The sequence below is a fragment of the Aethalodelphis obliquidens genome, unplaced genomic scaffold, assembly GCF_003676395.1.
Source record: "Aethalodelphis obliquidens isolate GAN/ISIS:26980383/991018 unplaced genomic scaffold, ASM367639v1 scaffold3, whole genome shotgun sequence".
In the NCBI taxonomy this organism is placed as follows: Eukaryota; Metazoa; Chordata; class Mammalia; order Artiodactyla; family Delphinidae; genus Aethalodelphis; species Aethalodelphis obliquidens.
In genome coordinates, this window is record NW_020837947.1 from 26147911 (window position 1) to 26175617 (window position 27707).

A 27707-nucleotide genomic window follows, 5' to 3' on the forward strand; every position below is an offset into this window, starting at 1 on the left:
TTTAATTTGCATTTCCCTGATAACCTATGCTGTTGAGAAGCCTATTGTTTATTTTGATATCTTCTTTTGTGAAGTACCTGTTAAAACCTTTGCCCATTTTTGTAGTGGGTTGTCTGTCTTTTTCTCATCAATTTGTGGGAGTTATTCATATTTTCTGCATTCTTTTGTCATACATATGTATTGCAAATATCTTCTGCTCTGTTCTTATTCTTTCATTCTCTTAATGGTGTTTTTTGATAAACAGCAGTTGTTACTTTTAACGAATTCTAATTTATCAATGTGTAGCGTTATAGTAAGTCTTGATGTCTTTGTGTAAGTTGCTCAGTTTTGTTCTTCTCCAAGATATATCTTGGCTATTCTAGGCTCTTTTCAAATAAAAACTCTGAAATGACCTCTGTGCTAACCTAGCATTTTCAAGTTTTCAGACTTAAATTCCTTAAATTACCCAGCAGAGGGTACTATGCCACAACCAAGTAAAGCCAGACTACTCTGGATTTCGACCGAAGAGGATTATTAATGTTGTGCTTTTGTCTTTCCATACCAGAAAAGAGGAATCGTTAGTTTCTTTTCACATATGCTGGCTAATTAGCATGCCTGGCAGGTGCAACTACCAACTGAATTATTATACCAACAGTTGTTGCATTGAGAACTTTTTTTTTTTTTTTTGCGTTACGCAGGCCTCTCACTGTTGTGGCCTCTCCCGTTGCGGAGCACAGGCTCCGGACGCGCAGGCTCAGCGGCCATGGCTCACGGGCCCAGCCGCTCTGCGGCATGTGGGATCTTCCCGGACCGGGGCACGAATCCGTGTCCCCTGCATAGGCAGGCGGACTCTCAACCACTGCGCCACCAGGGAAGCCCGAGAACTTTTTTGATGATCATGAATGCCAAGGTCATTCAGCATTTGCAAGGATTTTCATCTTCTTTATTACCACCATGCTTTACGGTAGTGGCTGAAGTAACTACTATGGCTTTTTATAAACCCTTCCAGAAGCCAGTTTCTGTTAGGAGTACTGTTTCCATTTTCCATAGTAGTTCTCAAAATAGAAAAGATGACCAAAAACACATTACAAATCCCTTAGATAAAAATGTTCTTTGAGACAAATATCATATGACATCAGATATACGTAGAATCTAAATTATGATACAAACAAACTTATTTACAAAATGAAAACAGACTCACAAACATAGAAAACAAACTATAATTACCAAAGGGGAAAGAGGATGGGGGAGGGATAAATTAAGAGATTGGGATTAGTAGATACAAATTATTATATATAAAATAAATAAACAACAAGATCCTACTGTATAGCAAGCACAGGGAGCTATATTCACTGCCTTGTAATAAACCATAATGGAAAAGAATAAGAAAAAGAATATATTTATATTATATATATAAAATTCATACTTATATATGAATCACTTTGCTGTACACTAGAAACTAACAAAACATTGTAAATCAACTATACTTCAATAGAAAAAAGTTCTTTGAAATTAAAGTTGCTTAATATCCAGAAAAAATATATGTGTGTGTATATATATATATATATACACACACATATATATCCAAAATATATGTATACATAATATAATGTTCTGCATAATACATGTTATATATGTTGCACATACAGTCTTTCAGTTTGCAGCTTGTCTCTTAAGTGTCTCTTTCAGTGTCTTCTGATGAGCAGAAATTCTTAATTTTAATGTAGTCAAACTTTCCAATCTTTTTATTTATGGTTAATGCTTTTTATACTTAAGAAATGCTTTCTTACCCAAGGGTCACACCCAAAATCTTTCTGGTTTTACCTTTATGTTTAGTTTTTGGATTGGTGTGCTAAGGCTGCCTTAAGAAAAGTGGCTTAAATGTCTCACAGTTTTGGAGGCTGGAAGTCTGAAATCAACATGTTGGCAAAGTTTGCTCCTTCTGACACCTGTGAGGGGGAATCTGGTCCATGCTTCTTCCATAGCTTCTGATGGTCTACCTGCAATCTTTGGTGTTGCTTGGCTTGTAGATGCATGACCCAGTCTCTGCCTTTCTGTTCACATGGAATTCTCCCTGCGTACATGTTTGCATCCACATTTCTCCTTTTTATAGGGACACCAGTCATATTTAATTAGAGGTCCATCCTACTCCAATATGATCTCATCTTAACTAATTACATCTGCAACAACCCTATTTCCAAATCCGGTCTCTTTCTGAAGAACTGGGGGTCGGGACCTCAGCATATAAATTTCAGGGGGAAAGGACATCATTTAATCTAAAACAGCTCTTCAATGCACCTCAAGTTGTTTTTCATGTGGTGTAAAATAAGATAAATGCCCTATGTTCCCAGAACCATTCACTGAAATCCCACTCTTTTCACATTCTTCTAAAATATCTGTAAAATGTCGCCAACAAATGTCTATAAATGCTGGACTTTATACAGGTATACCTCATTTTATTAAACTTCACTTTATTGTGCTTTGAAAACAGTGCATTTTTTAAACATGGAAGGCTTGTGGCAACCCTGCTTCGACTAAGTCTATTGGTGCCACTTTTCCAACAGTAGTTGCTCACTTCTTGTCTCTGTGTCAAATTTTGGTAATTCTAGCAATATCAAACTGCTTCTTCATTATTATATTTGTTATGGTGATCCGTGATCAGTGATGTGTGATGTTATTACTCTAATTGTTTTGGGGTGCCAAGAGCTGCACCCATATAAGACTTAATCGATAAATGTTGTGTGTGTTCTGACTGCTCCCCTGACCACTGTTCTACTGTGGGTAAAACTTTATCATACAGCATTGTATGCTACAGAGAAATCATTCTTGAAAGGAAGAGTCAATCGATGCAGCAAACTTCACTGTAGTCTTATTTTAAGAAATTGTCACAGCCATCCCAGCCTTCAGCAGCCATCTGATCAGCCAACAGCCATCAAGATTGAGACCACACCCTCCACCAGCAAAAATATTATGACTCGCTGAAGGTTCAGATGATGGCTAGCATTTTTCAGCAATAAAGTATTATTTAAGGTATGTACATAGTTCTTTTTAGACATAATGCTGTTGCACACTAAATAGACTATAGTATAGTGTAAACATAACCTTTATATGCACTGGGAGACAAAAAGAATTCGCGGACTAGCTTTATTGTGATAATCACTTTATTGTGGTCGTCTAGAACTAAACCTGAAAAATCTTTGAGGTATGCCTGTATACTGTTTCATTGATCTTTTAGTTTACCACCTTTCCTTGCTGTAACTTTACAATAAGGCTTGATATGTGGAAGGGAAAGTCCTTCCATCTGAACTTTAAAAAAAAAGTCTTTATTTCTGGACCTTTGCAATTGCACACGAATTTTATAATCCCCTTGTTAAGTTTCACAAAGGTCTGTTAAAATTTCGATTAGATTTGAATCTGTGGTCATTGAATATATGACCTAATTTTAACAGATATTGAGTCCTCAATCCATAACTACAATTCATATCTCCCCACCTAAAAAAAAATTATTCTTCAATGTCATTGATTGGAATTTCATACATTTTCTTATAAAGGTTTCTCACATACTAGGTATCTTTCATACTATTATAAACAATATTTTATTTAATTTTCTACCTGTTTAATGTTGGTGTACAGATGTGCAATTGCTTTTTGGATATTGAATTTATGTCTAGAAAACTTGCTAGACTCATATTGGTATTTTTAAATTATTCATAGATATTTTTTCAATCTACAGGATCCCTGGCCAATATTCCTTAAGACAGTCTAGTTCATGAATACATGGAAATATTGAGAAACTATCACAGACCAGAGGAGACTGAGCCATGGCTGTCGCAAGCAATGTGGTACCCTGGATTGGGTCCTGGAACAAAAATGGAAAAAACAGAGAAATCCAAATAAAGTCTGGAGTTTACTCAAAGGTAACATGCCAATGTAGCTTTCTTAGTTTTGAAAATTTACCATGGTAATGTAATGGGATGAGGAGTATGCTGAAATTCTCTGTACCACCTTTGCAAAATTTCTGTACAGAAGTACATAAATAAAAACTAGGGCTTCCCTGGTGGCGCAGTGGTTGAGAGTCCGCCTGCCGATGCAGGGGACACGGGTTCGTGCCCCGGTCCGGGAAGATCCCACATGCCGCGGAGCGGCTGGGCCCGTGAGCCATGGCCGCTGAGCCTGCGCGTCCGGAGCCTGTGCTCCGCAACGGGAGAGGCCACAACAGTGAGAGGCCCGCGTACCTCAAAAAAAATAAATAAAATAAAAAATTTATCATGGAACATCCTAGCAATAAAAAAGAAAAACTACTAATACATGTTATAACATAAATGAGCTTCAAAGACATTATGTGGAACAAAAGAAGCCAGATGCAAAAGGATACATGCTATCTGGTTCCATTAGTAGGAAGGGCAAGAAGATTAAAAAGTAATCAAATGGTAGTGGAAGCCACAATGGTGATTGCCTGTGTTGGAGGGATATTGATTGGAGCATGTGGAAATTTTGCAGAGTCCTGGAAATATTCTATATTTTGTTCTGTAGTTGGTAACATGGTTGTGTATACACGAAAGATTTAAGATTAGTGGACTTTATGCACCTTATTTTATGTATGACAATAAAAAGCATTTTTTAAAAAAGTCTCAGCCAAGTTGTTTTGTGGGTATTTGCAAGTGATTCTAAAATTTATATGGAAATGCAAAGGGAAAAAAATAGCCAAGGTACTCGAATAAGAACAAAGTAAAGGACTTGTTTGCCAGCAAAAAGATGATTAAAATAGTGTGGTATTAGCGTAGGAATAGACAAATAGATCAACAGAACAGAGGATGGTTATAAACAGACCCCTTCATGAAAGACAGTTTATGAAGAGCTGTAAGGAAAGGATAACTTTTCAGTAAATAGTGCTGGGTCAGTTGGACTCACATAAAAAATAAAACTTGAACCCTTACTTTACATCATATATAAAATCAATTCCAGGTGGATCATAATTTGAAATGTGAAAAATAAAATAATAAAGCTTTCAGGAGATAACTTAGAAGAATATCTTCATGATCTTAGGCTAGGATAACATTTTTTAAACAGAACACAAAAAAGCAATGACCATGAAAGAACTAATTGGTAAATTAGACTTGATTACATTTAAGAACTTCTTTTATTACTGTCTGAAGAGACTGGAAAGACAAGCCACAACAAGAAGGAAAATATTTGCAACATATATAACTGGGAAAGGCCTCATATTCAGAAGATGTAACAAATTCCTTCAAACCAATTAAAAATAAAATTAAAAGACACGATCGTATAGAAAAAAATAGGCAAAACTTCAGCAGATCCATGATACAAGAGCTAATTATGTGTTATCCAAAAGGCTGATAAATTATCCATTATCCAAATGGCTAATAACTTACGAAAAAGTTCTTAACATAATTAATCATCAGAAAAATGCAAATGAAAACCACAATGAGATAATTCTACATATCTTCTAAAATGGCTACAATTATAAAGCCTGAAAATACCAAATATTAGCAAGAATGTGGAAAAAGAACTCTCATTACAGCTGATAGGGGTGTAGATTGTTACAAGTACTTCAGAAATCAGGTTTGGCATTATTTAAGTTACTGAGGTTGAAATTAGGTATGTCTTATGATCCAGCAATTACACTTCTGGGTGTGTATCTGGCAGGAATATGTGCACATAAGCAAGAGACATGTACAAGAATGTTCAAAGCAGCACTTTTAATAGCTTCAAACCAGAAACAATTTAAATGTCATCAAAAATAGAATGCATAAATAAATTGTGGCATAGTCATGCAATGAATAACTTCACAGCATGGCACAACAGCTACAGGCAACAACATGGATAACTCTTATAGCCTAATGTTGAGTGAGACAAGCCAAATACAATAGAATACACCCTGAGTGATTTGGAGGAGAAGAGAAAGAGTAGGCGAGGTGACTCTGTCAGGTTAGAATTGTCCTATTTCTTGACTTGAGTGATGCTTACGAATGCTTCCACTCCGTGATAACTCATTGAGTTGGAACAACTACCTTTGTGCATTTTTCTGTATACATATTAGGCTTCACAATTACAAAATTTTTTAAAATGCATGAACCACTTTTCAAAACAAAAACTGAAGAGTTGGAGGAAGATTTGATGAGATAGGATGCCATAGGATTTTTAATATTGGATATAATTTGATTTAAGCAGACAGCATGACAAAAACTGCTAGTGGCCCCAAACAGCCACAGAGAATGGCAGAGTGGACTAAAAGGCTCATAGAAATCCTCTAAGTACCAGATGCTTATTATTTCCCCAGAACTCTCCTTTTCTCGAATTTGTCCCCACCCCCAATACTTTTCAGAGAGCTTTATCTTGCCAGCTCTCTCCCTCTAACTGCCACCTGTCCTCTAATCTTCAGGTTTACTTCTGGAGCAATCACCTTAGTACATTCTGAGCCTGCCCTGTCCACAGCTGAGTATCCAAGAATGGACATCTCTTCTCCCTTACAGAGTAACTTACGCTAAGGAAATCACACCCATGCTGCATTTTCATAAATTAATAAGTATACATCTTAATATATGTGTTATTTTACAGTTCACCCCTCAAATGTATTGGCTTCATTTTCTTTCTTTTTTTTTTGCAGGGGGGAGGCAAACAGTCCTTTACCACATATGGTTTTATTTTATTTTATTTAACATCTTTATTGGAGTATAATTGTTTTACAATGGTGTGTTAGTTTCTGCTTTATAAAAAAGTGAATCAGCTATACATATACATATATCCCCATATCTCCTCCCTCTTGCGTCTGCCTCCCTCCCACCCCTCTAGGTGGTCACAAAGCACCGAGCTGCTCTCCCTGTGCTATGCAGCTGCTTCCCACTAGCTAACTGTTTTACATTTGGTAGTGTATATATGTCCATGTCACTCTCTCACTTCGTCCCAGCTTACCCTTCCCCCTCCCCGTGTCCTCAAGTCCACTCTCTACATCTGCGTCTTTATTCCTATCCTGCCCCTAGGTTCTTCAGAACTTTTTTTTTTTTTAGATTCCATATATATGTGTTAGCATACAGTACATGTTTTTCTCTTTCAGACTTACTTCAGTCTGTATGACAGACTCTAGGTCCATCCACCTAACTACAAATAACTCAATTTCATTTCTTTTTATGGCTGAGTAATATTCCATTGTATATATGTGCCACATCTTCTTTATCCATTCATCTGTTGATGGACACTTAGGTTGCTTCCATGTGCGGGCCTCTCACTGTTGTGGCCTCTCCCGTTGCGGAGCACAGGCTCCGGACGCGCAGGCTCAGTGGCCACGGCTCATGGGTCCAGCCGCTCCGCGGCATGTGGGATCCCCCCGGACCGGGGCACGAACCCGTGTCCCCTGCATCGGCAGGCGGACTCTCAACCACTGCGCCACCAGGGAAGCCCTCAATACATTTTTTTTTAACTGAAGTCAGAGTTGATTTACATTGTTGTGTTAGTTTCTGGTGTACAACAAAGTGATTCAGATAGACAGATAGATATAGAGAGATATAATATAGGTTATTACAAGATATTGAATATAGTTCCCTGTGCTATACAGTAGGACCTTGTTGTTTATCTATTTTATATACAGTAGTTTGTATCTGCTAATCCCAAACTCCTAATTTACCCTTCCCCTACTCCCTTTCCCCTTTGCGAATCATAAATTTGTTTTCTATATCTGTGACTCTTCAGCACATTTCTTAATTTCAGCCCCGCCCTCCCATTATGAAGAGCATGGGACCTAGAATCAAGCCTGTGTGGAAATCCGGGCGTCACTGCTCACAGGCTTGTGGGAGTTCAGGCCGACGCCCCAACTTTCTGAGTGTCCCTTTCCTCATCTGTAAAATGGGACAATGCCTAATTGCAGATGACGAGGATTAAATGGAATCAATGGAATCAAATACAATGGATGGCAGAGTGACTGACAGTGTGGGGAGAAATAAATATCCATTCTTCCTCCGGCACTGAACTCGGACATTTCAAAAGTTTTACAGAAATGACCATCAGGCCCGAAGACCAGAATCACTCTTCAGTGTGCGTGGCTCACGCTCCCTTTACTGGAGGGAGGTTTTCCCTGCAGCAGTAATCTCGTTGGTCGCGGCGGTGGAGAGTCTCAGATTGTCAGAGCAGCGAGCCTGAGGAGCTGGGACTAGAAGTCGCGGGCCCTCCCCTCTCCCTGGCGTCCGGCCCGGGCTGCGGCGGGACGCGGCTCCGCCTCCCCGGCCGCCCCGCCGACCCGAGCGCGGCGCGCAGTGGGAGCTGGGGCCCGGGGCGCCGAGGGGAGGCCGCGCTCCCACCGCCCGCGGCCCGAGGGGGCGTCGGACACTACCGGCCGCCCGCGGAGATGTGACCCGGCCCCGCCGCCCATGTGCGCCCCCCGACCCCCAGCGAAGACGGCTGCCATAGGGGCCCCGGCACCCGGCCTCCCGGCCCTGCCGCTGCTGCTGCTGCTGGTGGCCGCGCCAACGGGACGGGCAGGTAGGAGGGTAGCGCCGGGGCCGCGACGACCGCCCAGTTCCGGCTGGTTTAGGCCCTCCAGCCCCCGGGTTTCGCTTTCAAGCGCGCAGAGCGGGAGGAGCGCGGGTCAGCGCCGGGAGCCCTGGAGTCCCAGGGAGAAACTCGCCGCTGCGTCGCGTGGGCCGGCTTCAGGGTCAAGTTCGCGCGCTCCGCGTTTCACACTTTTCGTTGCGGGCGAGGTAGAGGAAGGTTGACGGTGGTCGCTCCGAGCGGTCCCCACAGCTGGTAACTTACGGTCGGTGACAGTGACCTTTCGCATTGCACTCGCCGGCACGTCGCAGGTTCCCGCCACCCAAGCCGTGGCCGCACAGACCTGTAGCCTTTCAACAGAGCACCCCAGGGAAGGAGGCGATGTCTGCGCTTTAAAAATCAAACTTCCTGAAAGAGTGGGCTTTGAGGGAACCGGAGCTAGAAAGTGCAGCGTTTCTAAAGTAAGATCTTTCTGGGCACGTCATTTTTTTCCTTTGCAGTTTTGATCTTGTACATATATGTGCTCTTTGATTTCTTTGCAAGTAACAAAACTTTGAACTGATCCATGATATAGGTAACTCAAGGCTTTTTGGTTTTAAGTGTTAACTCTCTACCATCTGGAATCCAGTAAACCAGAATGATTCATTAACCTGATTTCTTTTTTTTTTTTTTCCTTCTGCATTTCTGGTGTATGAGAGAAAGAAATTTTTTAAAAGCAAGATATCTAGGACCCTCCTTTTTTAAAAAAAAAAAAAAAAGTTAAAGCAACACAACTTCCCAGAATACTGTGCTTTGTACAGATTTGATCCAGGCTTCCATGTTTTTATCCCAGAGCTGAACAATAGCAGTGAATGCAGGAAGAAAGTTGTTCATGAAACTGCGGTGTCCTTAGTAGTCAAAGAAAAAGTTACTAAAGTTCAATACAGTTACAAAGGTAAGAATTGTGTGCATATAGATCTTGGAGAGATTTTTGGACAATAGACATTATACACAAAAAGTTTCTCTTCTAAATCCTAAAGTTACCAGAAATTGTAGTTCTTTTGTCTTGTGATAAATATTCTTATGTAAGCTGAATGGGAAGATCTGCTCCTGACCTATCCAGATACTGAACCTCAACTAACAGATATGAATTTAGTTGTTTCTGTTTCTAATCAAAGAAATAAAGCTTGCTCCTTAATTGGGTTGGGAGGCTGACATTAGAAGGTAATTATATTCTTGGCTTCAAAGCAAAATTGGGGAAAAAACAAAACAGAAGAAACTCTTTTCGGACCCACGAGACTCAGGTACTTTCTTAGCTCTTCTTAAAGAGTTCCTGTCCTCTTCTGGGCCTCCAGGCACCCTGAGGACTGCTGAGAAAACCAGGTGAGAAGGCATATGTGGTTACATGGTATGTGGTTACATACCTGGCTCTTAAGAGAGAGCTATTCTATCTTGATTGATCCGCCACCATATCTGCTGAGCAGTGTGAACCTTCTAATAGTTATATGACATTACCATTCTCCAGTAGGCGAATTCTTTAATTTTTCGAACTTTTAGCACAAAAGTTCGTAGTCACACAACTCTGTGATTGGATCAGGCTATACAATACCAAACATCCAAAGAGAAAGAAAAAAAAATTCAATGGGGCATCAACATTTTAGGAAAGTTCTTCGTAGTTCATTTCAGGTAAACTTTTAAAGGAATCCAGAACATCTGTGCCACTCCCTCAAGGCAGGAGGGATACACATCTGTACCTTCACTCTCTTATGTCTCCAGGGACAGAAGTTTCACTAGGAAGTTTATCACTGTGGTTTATCAAACTCTGCCCTGTTGGCCCAATCCCATGTCTTATTCCTCAGTGAAGATAAAGAACCGTGGTCAGCATAATATAAACAAGCATTTAAAGCCAGTAAGAGAGTGGAAGGAGATGACTTTCCAAGGTCATGTATCTCTTCTCCTCAAGCCCTTCAGAGGCTTCCATCTGAATTCTCCTACGTGGTCTTATACGGCTCAGTCCTGCCTGTGTCTCCAGCCTTACATCACTTAATTCCTGCTATCCTGGCCTTTTTCCAGTTCCTAGAGCAAACCAAACCGTTTTCCCTCTCAGGACTTCATACTTGCAGTTCCTTGTGCTGGAATGTTCCTGTCCACTCTGTCCCCGGCTAACTCCTATTCAGACTTGGCATCTCACCTCCAATGTGCGTCCTTCAAGGAGATCTTCCCAAAATCCCCAGAGAGGGAAAAAATATTGTTTATTATGCCTATGAACAAATGAGCCAAACTCTAGGTTTGGAGCTTTTGAATGCAGTCTATTACAGCATCTCTACTTATTAGAACTAATATACTATAATTAACAGAATGAGGGTATTTGTTGAAGTGTGTCTTCTTTGATATGAACACAACAGCATCAGGTATTTTATTTCACTGAGAAATTATTTCAGGATATTTTTCAAACACACACAAATTATCCCAGTGAACTAATTAAATTTTCTTCATTATTTTATTCTTTTTAGCTTTTAATTTTGAACTATTCTGAGACTTACAGAAAAGCTATAGAAATAATAGAGCTCTCATAAACCCCTCACCCAGTTTCTCTTAATTTTAACATGTTACGTAACTGTGGTACAGTGTTCAGAATGAGGAAATTAACATTGGTATAGTATTGACACTATTCACTAAACTATAGACTTTGTTCCAATTTCACCCTTTTTTCCACTAATTCCCCTTTTCTGTTCCAGGATCAATCCAGGGTCCTTATTACACTTAGTTGCTCTGTCTCCTTCCTCTCTTCCAATCTATGACAGTTCCTCAGCCTCTCTGCTTTCATGTCTTTGACATTTTTGAAGAGCTCTTATCACCTCCTCCTCAGGCTGCCCCTCAATGTGGGTTCATTTGAAGTTTCCTCTTGATTAGAGTGAGGTTATTCCTTTCGGGCAATAATACCACAGAGATTATGTTGTCTTTCCCAGCGCATCATATCAAAGGGTTTATGATGTCAATGTGTCTTCTTCCTGGCGATGTTAACCTTGATCATTTGGTTTAGGTGGTGTCTGCAGGGGTTTTCACTGTATAGTTACTATTTTCACTTTCTGATTAATAAATACATTGTGGGAAGATACTTTGAGATCATGCAAATATCCTGTTTCTCCTCAAACTTACACCCACTAATTTAGTATTCATCAGTGGATACTGAATGCAACAACTATGATGCCTAATGGTGATTTTTTTAATTTCATTTTTTCCTTCTCTATTTATTAAATTGGAATTCTAATGCAAAGAAGAGCATTTACTTCTCCCCCATTTATTTATTTATTCAATTGCTTAAATATATCAATATGGACTCATAAATATTTACTTTATTCTTTGAGTTATAATCCAATACTATTATTATTAATTTTGCTGCTCAAATTGTTCCAGCTTTGGCCATTAAAAGCTCTTTTAGTTTGGCTCCCATGTCCTTTCAACAAGCCCCATTCTTTTTAAGCATTTCATTGCTTTCTAGCAACATAAAATGTTTCAGGTTCATCTTGTATTTTCCCTTCCCCAGGGCTGAATCAGCTACTTCCCCAAGGAGCTCTAGCTCCTTCTACTGGAGAATAGGATCTAGAAACCAAAATCTAGTTGCCAGGCATACTCATTGCTACTGGAATGTTGTTTCTAGGCTCTCTCAGCGGAGAGAGCTGGAAGTTATAAATATGTATACTAACCCAGGCATCCACACACATCTGTATTTCTGTATCTATATGTATGTGTCTATGTATACAAAAGACAATAAGCTTACACTGATACCTCTGATTCCAAGAGCACAGAGTTCATTGTCTTTATTTGTAGCTTCTTTCTCCAACAGTGAGAAACCTGATATCATTATCTATAATAGATTTACTTATTTCTTCATTTCTAGTTTAGAGTTTCAGAAGTATTAACCCATGCTTCTATGAGAAGGACATTTACTAACTAGATTATAGCATCTATATACAGTTCTTTTGTCTTTAGCTTTATAATACCCAGTCAAGATACTGTTGACCAAAGTTACTTAGATTAGACCGGTTTTCTTTCACCTTCTTTACTTTATTGTCTATTTGTAATAAGGTTAGGTTCATTTGTTACTGTTTGTATTTCAGTTGGGGTTTCCCACATGCTAGTTGGTTTTGTTTCTTGATTTGGGAGTATTTGAAGGGTATGTGAGACATTACTGTAGTTTAAGAGTCAGAGAGAGATGTACCAAATGGTACACTTGGAGAGGGGTTGCCCCCTCATCATCCTTACAATCTGGTTCCTATTCTCATTCCACGTCACCCCCGTAGGTAACCAGTCTCCTTAGTTACTGGTTTATCCTTCCTGTATTTCTTTTGCACCAGTGAACAGATAAGTGTGTATTTTCTCATATTCCCCTTCTTTCTCACATGAAACCTAACATACTACAGGTTCTCTTTTCCACTTAGCATTTTTTCACTTAACAGGATATGTCTTTTCTGCTTCACAAATCTGTAATCCTCAAAGGTAGGCCCTGACTATACCGGCCAAATTCATATCAAGGCTAAATCGTTTCCAAATCTTGCTTCAACTTCGCAGGAAAGCACCTGGTTTTAAACATATTGTATGCTAAAAGTCGAGAACTTGGTCTACATCTGGGTGCTCTATTGCAGCTAAAGCAGGATTTGTCTTCTCAAATGTTCTTTCCATCAAACAAGCTTGTCCTCTTTTCCAGCTTCTCTCCCATTCCCTTTGGAGCAGACATGAGGGATTTCTTGTACATTTGCATGTACATTTATCATTTATTGGCTATTATATAGCTCCTCATTGATCAGCTCGAAGCCCATCCTCAGCATGTCTGGAGAGCATCATATACCTGAGATCTGAGCGTGTGGCTATAGGTATCACCAGCCTCCCCTTTCGGAAGATGTGCTCCTACTGCCTGTAGCTATTTATCCAGCTTCCTATAGAACAAACCCAGGAAAGGCAGAATTTGCTCCCTAGAGAACAATAAAGGAGATCTGTTACCCACAGGAGGTGGCATGGTGTACGACCAAGGCGGTAGGGCTGAGGAGGGGCGTCAGTTCCCTGAGTGCACCATTCCATACAGCTCTGACTCAGAGCCATAGGTAGGATGCAGATTTTGCATTTAAGCCTAAACTTTAGACAAAGACAATAAGCAGTCACATATATTTTAAATTTTTAGTATTAATGCTATAAAACTAATACTTTAGTATAAGCATCTCATAAAACGTTATGAGCATAAAACATTAACTATGTTTAAGTGCTTGGCATAGTGCTTTTCACAAATGTCACTCAGTAAATTTGCCTTTTTGGTTAAAAGGCATCTTTCATTATATGCATGATTTTTTTTTTTTCTTTTTGGCTGTACGCGGGCCTCTCACTGTTGTAGCCTCTCCCGTTGCAGAGCACAGGCTCCGAACGCGCAGGCTCAGCGGCCATGGCTCACGGGCCCAGCTGCTCCGTGGCATGTGGGATCTTCCCGGACCGGGGCACGAACCCGTGTCCCCTGCATCGGCAGGCGGACTCTCAACCACTGCGCCACCAGGGAAGCCCTGCATGATACTTTTAAACTGACTCTCTACTTGCATCTTTTTCTTCATGTACAATTTTACCAGGTATCTTTGACATGTTTACTTCCATGATGATAAAAAAAAAGACTGCTAAGTATTAACTGCAGCTTAAGGTAGTATATATTTTAAGAAGTGAAATCATTTTATTCATCTTATTTATAACATTACCTTTATGCTATGATTGTGATGTTCTGACAGCATTTTTACTTTTTCTTGCTCCACATTTATGATTATTTGACTCAAAAGGTGATACTAGAAAAATGAATTAAATCTCTATAATCTGTCTCAAGATGTGTCAGTTCCATATAAAATTGGAGAACAAGAGAACTTTTTTAAAAAAGAATGCTGGCTGAAGACAATACAATTAAATACTTCCTCTGCTTTATTTTCAGAATTCCTTTTGATATAGAAAACTAGGCTTGAAAGGGCCTTAAAATCCCGTCCAACTGCTTCCCTTGTGAATGTTCCCTGCAACATAACTTCAGAGTCATTACCTATCTGCTGTTGGAGCACCTCTCATCACAAGAAACTTGATACCTGACACCCAAGACAGGATGTCCTGTCGTTGTAGACTTCCAGCTACTAGAATGTTCTTCCCATGAACCAGCTGAGGTCTTGATCTCTCATCTTGTCACATTGTTGGTCCTCACTCTAAGCTGATGCAGTCATGCAGAACAAGCTGCTCAGCTCATTGACTGCAACCATCACATTTCCTCTGTCTTCATTCGTCTCAGCTAAGCACCTTCCCAGTTGTGTCATGCCAGGCGTCTCTCTCTCCTGGTCTTTTCTGTATGTGTGTGTTCCAGATTGTCTGTAAGTTCTCAGGCATACTCACTGTAGATCATGATGACATGGCTGGTCTGCCAGATTGTAATCACTGCCCCTGGCATGTTGGTCCTTAAGTGATTCAGTATCAGTTTCCTGGTGAACAAAGGGTTCCTGATGCCTAAAAGTTACCCTCCCTTTTTACCTTTGCTGTCTTTTCCTATAAGACACAGACCTTGACCCCTCATTTAAACTCAGCATTTCATATTAATACAATTTCAGTTTGTGGAGGCAATTTTCTTTCTCTTTACTTCTCAGAATACAGAGAATGGAAGTATGGTATGATTTTTTTTTTTTTTTTTTGCGGTACGCGGGCCTCTAGCTGTAGTGGCCTCTCACCCGTTGCGGAGCCCAGGCTCCGGACGCGCAGGCTCAGCGGCCATGGCTCATGGGTCCAGCCGCTCCGCGGCATGTGGGATCCTCCCGGACCAGGGCACGAACCCGTGTCCCCTCCATTGGCAGGCGGACTCTCATCCACTGTGCCACCAGGGAAGCCCGGTATGATGTTTTATCTAGAGCACATGATGTCCGTCACGGTGGACTTTAACGCAATTAAGGAGACTCTTCTGGAAAGGAAATTTTTATTGATTACAAATATTATCTATTCAAAATCAGATCTGTTTTTCAAGTGTGGTGGTCACCACAGTGCACGTTGAGACGCCAAAATGGCTTCCACTCAGCTTCTCCAAGCACTTTATGCACCGCATCATCGAACTCCAGCTCCACCCCCCGGCACAGAGAATGGGCAAACCTTGTCCTGTACAGATTTGTCAGGGAGTTTTCCTTATACTTCTTGAGTCTCAACATGTATGCCTTTAATCCAGCCCCCTGAAATTTTCCATTCCATACCATTAACATTTGTATTTTGGTGATATGAGATATTTTGGCAACTGTATCCTCTTAGTTGAAGCGTTTGTTTACATTACTTCCGCCATTTGAATTTCCTCTTTTTCAACTTTGCAGACATTTTTTTTTCTCCTACTTCAATCCCTCCATCCTTACTTCCAGGTTACTTGGCAGCCCTTAAAGCATTCACGCTTCTGTTAAATAAACATTGTGTTCATTTTCGAGGAAAGATACAAGGAACAGACACCTACTACGTTACTTTCCTGAGGCTGCCATAACAAAGTACCACAAACTGGGTAGCTTAAAATAACATAAATGTATTATCTCACAGTTCTGGAAGCTAGAAGTCTGAAATCAAGATGTTGGCAGGGTTGCTTCCTTCCGAAGGCTGTAGGGGAGCATCTGTTCCACGCCTCTCTCCTGGCATCTGGTGGTTGCTGGCAATCCTTGGCATTCCTCGGCCTGTTGAGCATCATTCCAATCCTCTGCCTTCACTCACTGTTCTCTGTCTCTTCACATAATCTTCCCTCTGTGCATGTCTCTCTTTGCGTCCAAATTTTCCGTTTATATAAGGATACGAGTCATGTTGGATTGAAGCCCACCCTAATGACCTCTTTTTAACTTGATTACCTCTATAAAGACATTATATCTAATTAAGGTTACTTTATGAGGTACTGGAGACTAGGATTTCAACATATTTCTTTGCGGGGCCACGGTTGAATTTATAACACCTACCACACCCTCAGCGGCTTGTAGGGCAGTGAGCAGGACTTGAGCTTGGCTTCTAAAGTGGAGAAAAGCTACCTTTTCTTTCTTTTTTTTTTTTTTCCGGTACGCGGGCCTCTCACTGTTGTGGCCTCTCCCGTTGCGGAGCACAGGCTCCGGACGCACAGGCTCAGCGGCCATGGCTCACGGGCCCAGCCACTCCGCGGCATGTGGGATCTTCCCAGACCGGGGCACGAACCTGTGTCCCCTGCATCGGCAGGCAGACCCTCAACCACTGCGCCACCAGGGAAGCCCGAAAAGCTACCTTTTCAACCTCATGCAGTTTTCCTCCTCAACGCATTTATTAGTCTTTGTCCACTGCCAAAAGGAAACCTTTGCAGAAGTCTCACGTCTGAAAGGCTCTCCTGAGAATGTAAAGGGCAGAGATGAGTCGTCTCCTGTACTTTCCATAACATGAACATAAAAGATAGCCACCATTTTGCAATATGTACAAACATGGAATCATTATGTTGTACACCTTAAACTAATACGTTGTATGTTCATTATACCTGTTTTTTAAAAAGGAGAGAAACGTCAATGGGTATGTAATAAAGATGGTGGAGTTTAAATTTCTTCAGCAGAGGGGTTCACTCTCGTCAGACCTCCATCTCTGTTGCTCTACGTGGCACGTTCATTGCAAAATCTTCACCCTTGCTCCAGCATGGACCATTTTCGTACTTGAGGCTAACTGTCCACGTGACTCCAAGTCAGCCCTCCTCCGCCATTTTAGATGAAAGTATAAAAGAAGTAAAAGGTCCTCTGAATTATCCTACCGAATGCTTTACGTTGTTATTTTTTAAATTTGCTGATAGTTTTTAGGTGCAAAATAGAATATCACATGTGCCTTAGGAGCAAATAACTTAGGGGAATGAGGTATTTGAGATGGTCAGAGTTAATGAAAAAGAATTAACCTTCACACCCCACACATTCATTTTGAGTTTTCATAAGTTAAAATACAACTTGACACAATGTGATTTTTAAATAACCTTCTTTTGAGCATTTTTCATTTATTCATTCTTTCTTTCATTTATTCAATATCTTTCATTCATACGTATCAGGAACTGTTCTCGGTATTGAGGTGAACAAGAAAACAGGGCCTCTTTCTTCGTGGAGCTTTTAACTTCGGGTGATTACATCAAAGTATAAATGCCAGAACTGAGGAAACCAAGCTTCTTGAGAAGCACAGAGCAAGGCAACGGATCTAATCTAGGAGTCAGGCAGGGCTTCCTATGAAAAGGGAAAGTGAGACTTATGAGAATTGCCAATATACTTTTTACATTTTGCATTTAAAATGCTAGCAAGAAAATAAAGTTAAATCCTTCTCTAAGCATATTCTATCTATAAACTACCACGTAGTTAACATTCCTTTTTCCCACCTACATTTCTTTCTTGTAAAACTACAAATCAACCAACAAAACCCAACAGCAAAAAGCAGAATCCTATGAAACAGGTGATTTTTTTTCTGACAATGGTATTTATTGCCGGGTGGGTGGGAGTAAGGAGCTTTGCAGCTGTAGGACAGCCCGACCTCAAGGTCACTGACAGCTTCAACAGGTCACTGTGGTCTGCGGCTCTGTGCAACACTGAATCCAACCACAAACAGGTATCAAAAGGCTCCCTTGTTACAGCTGTGGTTTTCTAGAGGGCTGGTGCCCGAGGCGCACTTTCTCACTTCCTGAATCAACACAGTCCTTTGAAGGCTCTGTTAGCTTTAACAGCAAGAGCAAAGGGAATGTCTTCATTGATCCATTCTCTGAGAGGTTCCAGTGTCGTCAGAGCCTTTGGCTCTTCGTGGGTGGCCTCTTCACCGTTGCTCTGCTTTTATCCTGACCAGTGTGTTTTAATATCTTTGTGGTAGGATAACCACCTCAGAGAGCTGATCTTCAGCGAGCCCCGCGCAGCACGTGGATCCCCTGTCCATTTTATCACATTTAGTTACACAACTTCATTGAGGCTTAATTCAACCCTGAAGAGGTGTGATCCGAGCCCCCGTCACCATCAAAAACATCAAAGCATGGACTTGTCACTGTGGAGGAGAGCTAACCTATTGAAAAATATTGCACCTTTTTGACAGTGGTCTTGAGGGCTGCTGTACACCTCTGTCTTCATCTTGTTTGACTGGAAAGTCTGAGATCACACTCTCAACCTCGTTTGCCTCAAAATCCCAATCGACGGCCAAGAGAAGTAAATACTACTAATTACTTCCAAATCTCCACTAAGTCATTATTTTTGTCTCTCTTACTTTTTCTATGAATTTTTTTCTCACATTTTTATCTTGATTTTCTCTCTGAAAATTTCAAGTGATGGAGATGTTAGTGGAAGCATCACATTCCTTATGTGAGGATATAAAGAAGTACTATGATTTATGAAAATTATTTGAAAAATAAAGTGGACGATGTATGTTGATACTTAGTAAACACCTAGTGATGGAACTGGGAGTTCCCAACAGCTATTCTTTCCAATACCTTAGTGGTTTCAAATGGTTTGTCTTTGACTCTGTTATTTCTTTTATCTTTTCCTTTCTGAGGCAAGTTATCAAGTTGTAGAGACTCCAACCCACATTTGAATCTATTTTTCCACAGTTACTATGATATTCAATTTGGATAAACACTTTGGAGATCACAAAATGTGGAGAAAAATCAAGTCCCTGGCCTCAAAAAGCAAGTGTGAAAGGGAAAGGGAAGGGAAGACAGACATACAGGAGATGACGTAAGGAAGTGGGACTGCTTTTCTAACAACGAGACCAACATATTCAAATTAATAATGGCATCTTCAAAATAGACATTTTAGGAGGCTGTGCACAAAAATCTCACAATGTATTTCCTAAACTCCTTTTTTCAGAGTTCTCAATAGCACCTGTATGCATCGGTCAGATTAAGGTTTGCCATTAAGTGGCAAACCTTCATCGTGGAGGTGTGGTTTAATTTTCAAAAGCATTCAAAGCCACTTCCAACCAACTTGGGTAAGCAAGTAAGAAATGCTATGTTGGGCAAAAACAAGGTGTGACTTTAAAAAAAAAAATGAGATGGAATTTTTTGCATGTATGCAAGCAACCGCTGAAGACACTTGTAGCTGAAAGGAAGCATGCCCCAGATGCCAGAGCTGAGCAGTACCAGGGAATAATTATAAACCCTCCCAAGGGAACTGCTAGGACAATGCACACTCTTTTTGATGGGTAGATGCCAGTATATTTATTTTAAGAAGTAGTCTCAACCTTAAAGTCCTACTTGCTCTCAAGCACCAACAGCAATATTCCAAAACATGTTTAAGCACATAGATTTACTTATTGAGGTGTGGCTATAAAGAAATAACATGCTTTTTAGGTATGACTTATATATCGCTCATCCATATGAAAGTTCACATACCTGGCAGGGAAAGCATGTATTGACGGATTGTGTCCCAGATTCAGAAAATATCTGCTCTGTGAGAGCAGGGCCTCCTGTGTGTTTCTGTCTGCCACTGACCCTAGTAACTATCAGTTTCTGTTTCTAGTAGGTGCCCAGTAATGAGGTTGAATGAATGATATGACTAAGTACCTTTCCACCAGAAAAAACTTCAGTGAAGGAGAAATACTAGGGTTTTCCTCCTTGAATTCCTTGTGTGTGTGTACATATTTTTATTCACACTGAGAAAAGATAGGGAAAAGCAGCATATGAAACATTTGCATTTTTAAGAATTGAACTCTCCATTGAAATTCTTATATATCTCCTTAGAAGCAGTCATCTGTAACATGCACACTTTCCAATGACCATGCAATCTTTTCTTCCCACAGCACTGCTCCTCGAAGCGTTCCCTAAAGGCAGTAAGTGAGTGTCCTAGTAGAGAACCCTGTTGTCCTCAGAGCACTTGGGCTCAAACAGCTTCCAGATGGCCGAATAACCACAGGCAAATCAGTCCGCCTCTCTGGCCCTCTATCTAATCAGCTATAAAGGGAGAATAGTAACCATGGAGGACGATACTGAACTAATGATTATTGAGCTCGCTCTTTGTACCAGGCGCTATTTTGGGAACCTTATTTAATCATTCCAACAAGCCTATGAGGCAGATGATATGATTGTTTTATTTTACAAATGAGGAAATCGAGTACAGAGGCTAAATGACTTACTTCAGGGCACACAGCTTAGGTACGCTGTAGAACGGGGAGTAGGTCCCAGTGTGGCTCTAGAACTCTTGTTCTTAAAACTTCTGTCTGACCTACTCACGTAAACAATTATTAGAAGCCAGTGAGATAGGGCGGGTGGCAGTGCCCTATATAACGTTCAGTATACTATTGAGAGAAAACAGAGGCAGTATGCAAGTACAGCAGCAAGTGGGCAAAGAAATAATTAGAGAAATTGTAGCAGGATTGGTAGAGGAAGATAATCGAGTTCAGAGGAACTAACGTTAACATCAAACCGTACTGGCTCCTTTACAGAAGACAGTTAAGTATATTTTCTCAGGTAAATAGTTCCTGAATAACATTTCAAGTGTTGTTTAGATGACTCACTTTCTAAGGGCACTTGATATATGTAATATATGTCAAGGGGGAAAAGAGGAAAGGAGTTAATATTTTTCAGGAGAGACAATTGATAACTTAAGACAAAAGAAAATATGCCTTTCCTTTCAGCATGATGAAGTTACAACAATATTTAATCTGTTTGAAGGCAGTGAACTGTTTGGCTCTCCTTTGGTGGAGGCTGGGATGAGATATATCCCACTTCTGCTTCCTGAAACTGATTAATCACCCTCTGGTGCTTCTTGTACATCCATTGTTTTTAACCCCATTTCCCACAACAGAAAACTCATTCAGGAGGTGATTTTTTTTTTCTTTTTTTGGTCTTACAAGCATAGTAGGTATTTTCCTATTTTGAAAGGCACTTGTAAGATGTAGCAACCACTTGCCATGAGCTGCTCTTCCTTCATTAAAAAGCATCTGTTGAGTATCTTCTGACTGTGCTAATCCCGTGTATAGTGTAAGTTTCCCAGGGTGATTTCAAGCTATCAGGGTTTGGTGGTTCAGACTGTGTCACGCTCATCCAGATGCTCATGTGAATCCGGGTCCTGCCCTTTCTCTACAATTTATGTGAGCCCAGTGGTCCCTGGTTAGTTCAGTTCAAAAGTATTTATTTGAGGGCTTCCCTGGTGGCGCAGTGGTTGGGAGTCCGCCTGCCGATGCAGGGGACACGGGTTCGTGCCCCGGTCCGGGAAGATCCCACATGCCGTGGAGCGGCTGGGCCTGTGAGCCATGGCCACTGAGCCTGCATGTCCGGAGCCTGTGCTCCGCAACGGGAGAGGCCACAGCAGTGAGAGGCCTGCATACCGCAAAAAAAAGTGTTTATTTGAGAGGCACTGGGGATACAAAGAATCTTATAAGACATGGTGCCGAGGGTCAAACAGCTCAGAGCCTAGTGATGCCTTCATTGCTTAGCTTCAGAAAGACAGATGGGGCTGGAGGGCTGGAGACTTTCTCTGGGCAAAGGTGGGCAGGGCTTCCTCAATGCTGAGGTTCCCTTGTTAATCAGAGCTTGAGAGACTTGAATGGCCCCAAAGGGAAGTCCCCAAAAGTGGACACACTTGACGGTTCAGCCTCTTGTAGTCTGATGGTTTTCCACAGGAGTGAATGAGCATACTGTCCATAATGGGAAACTCAGAAAGCCTCAGCCCCAGAAGAGAGAGGTTTGGGTAACCACGAGCCTGATTGCCCTTTGTGAGTTCACTCCGAAAACCTCACCACTTTTTACCAGTGTTCGTCAGGCACTAATTTATGCATAGACTTTTCCCACAGTATAATGAAATGGAAATACCTTTTACTGTCAGGCATATAATTAAAACTGCAACATACTTAAGATGATGACCTTAGTATTATCTTTGAGGCCATTAAGAAAATGTCACATACCATTTCATTCCACCTACAGAAAGGTAACTGTAAGGTAATTCTTGGAACTAATGTAGCAGCCACATTTTATAAAACTCCACTAATGAAGTTGTCAAAGATTTACCCATTTCAAATTCCATTTATTTATTCTCTTTCTACTAGAAGGACCCAAGAGGAGATAGAGGACTTTTTCTTTTTGGGGTTATAACATAGATGAAGCTGGGCTAGAAGACTTTCCCAAAGGCCAAGATATAATGAGAGGAAAATAAACACTGAAAGGGAACAGGTCTAAATGACATGACTTACAGGCTATAGCTAACCCATCATCACTTAGGAGTTCATTAAGTGGACCCCGTCTTGCTGTCCCCTCACAGCCTTGTTAGGACAGAAGCCATCTTTTTGGTTGTTGTTCATTGGTTAATTTTTTTCCTTTTTTAAATTGAAGTAGGGTTGATATACAATATTACATAAGTTACAGGTGTACCATATAATGAGTCACAATTTTTGAAGGTTACACTCCATTTATAGTTATAAAATATTGGCTATATTCCTTGTGTTGTACAGTATATCCCTGTAGCTTATCTTATACATAATAGTCTGTGCCTCTTAATCCCCCACCCCTCTATTGCCCTTCCCCACCTTCCCACTGGGAACCACTAGTTTGCAGAAGCCACCTTAAATACCCATTATCCAAGGGGGCCCCCTTCAAGTCTCCCTCCATTGACCAATGTCCATACCCCGGTCAGGGAAGCTCAAAGGGAGCCTGGAGTTCTTGTCCCTTTCTGAGATCTTCTGTGTTTCATTTTCTCCTGAAAGACCAGCCTCCCACCCAGTGACTGTCGTCAGGAATGCCCACTCCCTTTAGGGGAGACCATGCACACCCTCCACAACATCACAACGTAATCACGTCATTAAAATAGTGCAAGCCAGTACTCTAAATGGAGGTACACATGGAAAAATAAGGCGTCTTTTAGTTCCCAAAGATACTATAGGAGGAGGGTACCAAAATTGTAAAGGCATAAAAACCGCAGAGCTAGTTAAGGTTCTGCGGGTGATCTGGTGTGACTAATGAGCATAGTGCATTTGGCAGAATTACAAAAGGAGAGGCCAGACCAGACCATGGAGAACTTTGTGTACCAAACCGAAGTTGTAATGGTATAGCACTCCCAGAAATAAAATTATGTGTGCTAATCCAACAGCCTCGTGATTTGGGATATTAAATGGACGGACTTTCAGAGGATCAGAGCTGTACTTCCAGGCCATTAGTCTATGCGAACAAAAATGCTTTTGTTACCCACGAATTGGCACATGACTCCTGATATCAGTGTGGGTGTGACATATTTCCTCTTTGGTGTTGGTTAAATTATCTTATCGATACTGGCAGGTTAGGAAAATGACTTATCTCAACTGGAACATTTATTCAGGAGTGTTTTCTTTATGTTTTCCAAACTGGAAACAAACAGTGCCTACAACTTTGCGAAGATGAAAACACCACAAGGAAATACTAGTTATAAGTTGTTCTTTTTAGAATACTGTTTCTCCTCCTCAAAAACAAAGTGCTAATTCTATTTTTTATCACTCTTTTGCATCATCAAAAGGGCAAATATTTCTTGATAAATCCTCATCTGTTGATTAGCTTTCACAACACAGCAACTCTCTTACTGATGTGACTCTCATAGCTCTGCTTCATCGGGGGGTACTGTTTCTACTTTGAAAAGAGAGCTCCCAGCTGCGCCCACCTCACCCTCCATATCCACAGCCAGCATCTCGGTGCAAGCTCAGCCTTCCTCACTGGGGCTGTTGCAACTGCAGTCCCACAGGTCTCTCCAGTGCTATTCTTGCCCCCATCTTTCTTCCTTCCTCTCATAAAAGGCTAAGCCTTTTATGCAGTGGAAGCCATGGGCCTATTTGTATTTCAAATGGATTACTTCACCGTCCGGAGCCTGTGCTCTGCAACGGGAGAGGCCACAACAGTGAGAGGCCCGTGTACCGCAAAAAAAAAAAAAAAGATTAAAATGAGCAGTCCGTTTACTTTATTCCAAGTTATTTCTTTAAAAATTTGGGGGTATGTTTTAGGCATTTTGAGAATTCTGTTGTTTACTTATATTAAAAGTCACACAGAAACCAATGTAGAAGGTAAAACTTTGTATAGATAAACATTGAGAAGATATGCCTGGATTATAATATCTAAGATAACTTGTGTTTTTTATTCTCCGAACACAAATTGCCACAAATCAGACTATTCTGGTTCCTTCTCAGTTAGTTCTGTGGAGCCATGCTTTGGTAATGTCTTCCGTCGCGATATTATAATACACAGTCTATTTTAATTTAGTTTTTACAAGATGCTAACCACTCTTCACATGTTAGTGTCATCTAAAAATATAGAACCACAGCATTTTAGATCTGGAAAGATCCTCGGAATTGTTTATGTTGACAGTGTTCCCCACTTTGTTTTGTTTTGTTTTGTTTTTTTTCGGTACGCGGGCCTCTCACTGTTGTGGCCTCTCCCGTTGCGGAGCACAGGCTCCGGTCGCGCAGGCTCAGCGGCCACGGCTCACGGGCCCAGCCGCTCCGCGGCATGTGGGATCTTCCCGGACCGGGGCACGAACCCGTGTCCCCTGCATCGGCAGGCGGACTCTCAACCACTGCACCACCAGGGAAGCCCTGTTCCCCACTTTTGAAGGGTTGGGGAATACTATACTTCATGGTGCTGCTTCCCCAAGTTCTCTGTTTTGTCTTAAAAATATGATTAAAAGTTAGAACCTAGTGATAGCACAGAGCAGTATTAAATCATTAATAATTATTCATTATATATAAGCTCCAGAAAAAGCCAATACCAGTTGATATGCAGTGGTTCCAAGGAGTTCGAAGAATAGAAATCAAAGACAGACACTTTGATGGCAGGTGGCATCCTTTAGAGGTCCTTTCTACTGCTCCTACACACACACCCACACAGTGACCAGTTGACAGAGCTTCTCTTTGAGTGTTTAACTTCCCTCTCTGAAATAAAACTGAGGACTTCCCTGCTGGCGCAGTGGTTAAGAATCCGCCTGGGGACAATGCAGGGGACATGGGTTTGATCCCTGGTCCGGGAAGATCCCGCATGCCGCAGAGCAGCTAAGCCCATGTGCCCCAACTACTGAGCCTGCGCTCTAGAGCCCACGAGCCAGAACTACTGAGCCCGCGTCCCACCACTACTGAAGCCCATGTGCCTAGAGCCCGTGCTCCTCAACAAGAGAAGCCACCGCAATGAGAAGCCCACGCACCGCAACGAAGAGTAGCCCCCGCTTGCCGCAACTAGAGAGAAAAGCCCGTGCGCAGCAACAAAGACCCAACGCAGCCAATAAATAAATAAATAAATTTATTAAATAAAATAAAATAAAACTGAGGTATTAAAAAAAATGAGCAAGGTTAAAAGTAGGAGTCGTTACAAATGTAGCATATGCTCGCACACATGCCCGAACGCAAACTCAGCCACTTATAGTTCGGTCACCCTGCCACGTGTTAAAGAGCTTACTTTGGCTCAGAATCAGGGTCATGTTACGTTATAAAGTTTAATTCCAAAGGAAAGAATTTTTTCTTTCTTTTCATTTGGCTTGTGGGATTACAATACATTGTATAGAGCTAATCTTAGCCAAGGATTACCATAATCATAAAGCTAATTCCTTTCTCTGACATTAGTCTCAGTTGATTTATACAAGAATTATTGAACGTTAGCCAAAATTGGACCAGCCTTCAGTGACTTAGCTCAGTTTTATTTCCTGTTTGATTTGAAATATCAAAATTTGATATTTTCCAAATTCATTGACTAGAATATGCATATTTATGATAAATTCTTCATAATATCTGATTATTTATTACTCAGGACTTTGGGATCTCTCCAGTAGTTTAAATTAATATTTTGATTCTTTCATATCACCACAGAATTTTTTCATTTATTGTATTTAAAGGATCGTCTTTGTTTTCTTTTATAAGAAACTATTCTTCACTTTTCTTTTTTCCTTTTCTAATTTTTTGGTAGTTTCTCCATTTTTTATCATTCCTTTACAGAGGATTTCTATAAATTAATCCTCTAGGATACAGTCTTTCTTAGAACACAGTTAGGTGAACATATCAGTGTTTTTTTGTTTTGTTTTGTTTTGTTTGTTTTTCTTTTTTGCAGTACGCGGGCCTCTCACTGTTGTGGCCTCTCCCGTTGCGGAGCACAGGCTTCAGATGTGCAGGCTCAGCGGCCATGGCTCACGGGCCTAGCCTCTCCGGGGCATGTGGGATCTTCCCAGACTGGGGCACGAACCCACGTCCCCTGCATCAGCAAGCAGACTCCCAACCGCTGCGCCACCAGGGAAGCCTGCGTATCAGTGTTTAATTAAATAAATTGTCTTCTTTCATTAGTTCTTATTATAACTATTTCTTTATTATATACTTTAGTAAAGCTAACCCCAGCTCCAGTCTCCAGTCTCTGGCCTTTCAGTGACATCTATCCTAAATTTTATTTCTATATCTAATAAAGGGATTGTTTCAGTTATCTTCTGGTGCATAACAAACTGCCCCAACATTTAGTGGTTTAAAAGAATCATTTTATAATTTCTCATAATTCTGAGGATTTATCTAGGGCTCAGCTGGATGGTTCTTCAGCTGGTCTCTTTCAGAGCCTCTCATGAAGCTTCAGTCTATGGCACATGGGGCTGGAATGTCCACAGTGGCTTCATTCTGGCCCCTTGGTTGGAAGACTGGGCTCAGCTGGGACACTGGGACAGCCAAACCTCTCCCTCTTCACATGGCCTCTTAACATGGTTTCTCCAGCATAGTAGCCCACTTTTTACATGGCAGCTCAGGACTTTCAAAAGGACAAAAGTGGAAGCTCGTAGGCCTTGTTAAGCCTCAGTCCCAGTATCAATTTTGTTGCTTCAAGAGGGCCATGAGGTCAGCCCATGTTCAGTTTGGAAGGAAATACACAGAGCATGAGTACTGGAAGGTGTGGCTCGTTGGGGGCCATATCTGGAGACCAGCTACCACATGTTAGGTCTTCCTTTCTCTCTATTAAGACTTCAATTCCTCTCTACTCCTTTTTCAGTTTCCTGTGTCTCTGGTGGTCTGCCTAAACCTACAAATATAACCTTCTTATCTATAAACATGAAGAATATCCTACAGTGGAACCCACCACAGGGCCTACAAGGAGTGGAAGTTACTTATTCTGTGCAGTATTTCATGTAAGTTGGTTCTTTTCGTTTTGGCTAATTTATAAGCACAAGACTCAGACTCCTATTAATTGTGCAAAGATAAACCATCTATTGTATTAAATGAGTGAGGAAAAAGAAAGGTTTTAGATATTTCATGTAAAATTGTCTCATTGTGTTTTGTTAGATTAAATTAGACAACAGTTTCTTCAT

General features: G+C 41.0%; 1 protein-coding gene and 1 long non-coding RNA gene across 8 annotated transcripts in view; both read left to right on the forward strand.

The window, feature by feature from the left end:
- Positions 1 to 7856: 7856 nt before the first annotated feature.
- The window catches only part of IL20RA (interleukin 20 receptor subunit alpha), a 55000-nt gene continuing 35149 nt past the window's right edge, over positions 7857 to 27707 (forward strand). For 2 of the 7 annotated variants that reach the window (XR_003428399.1, XM_027085421.1), the window contains exons 1-2: positions 7857 to 8472; positions 27392 to 27527. Coding sequence is in view for 4 of the 7 variants with exons in the window: in XM_027085421.1 (XP_026941222.1) it covers positions 8361 to 8472; positions 27392 to 27527 (248 nt within the window). In the remaining 3 variants the exon portion in view is untranslated. Of the gene's footprint in view, positions 8473 to 13926; positions 14073 to 27391; positions 27528 to 27707 lie in introns of those variants that run through there. The other 5 variants (XM_027085412.1, XM_027085432.1, XM_027085462.1 and 2 more) reach the window with 5 other exon arrangements.
- LOC113608718 (uncharacterized) lies at positions 8479 to 13768 on the forward strand. The gene is made up of 2 exons (XR_003428402.1): positions 8479 to 8942; positions 9314 to 13768. It is a non-coding gene; the product is annotated as an uncharacterized LOC113608718 (long non-coding RNA).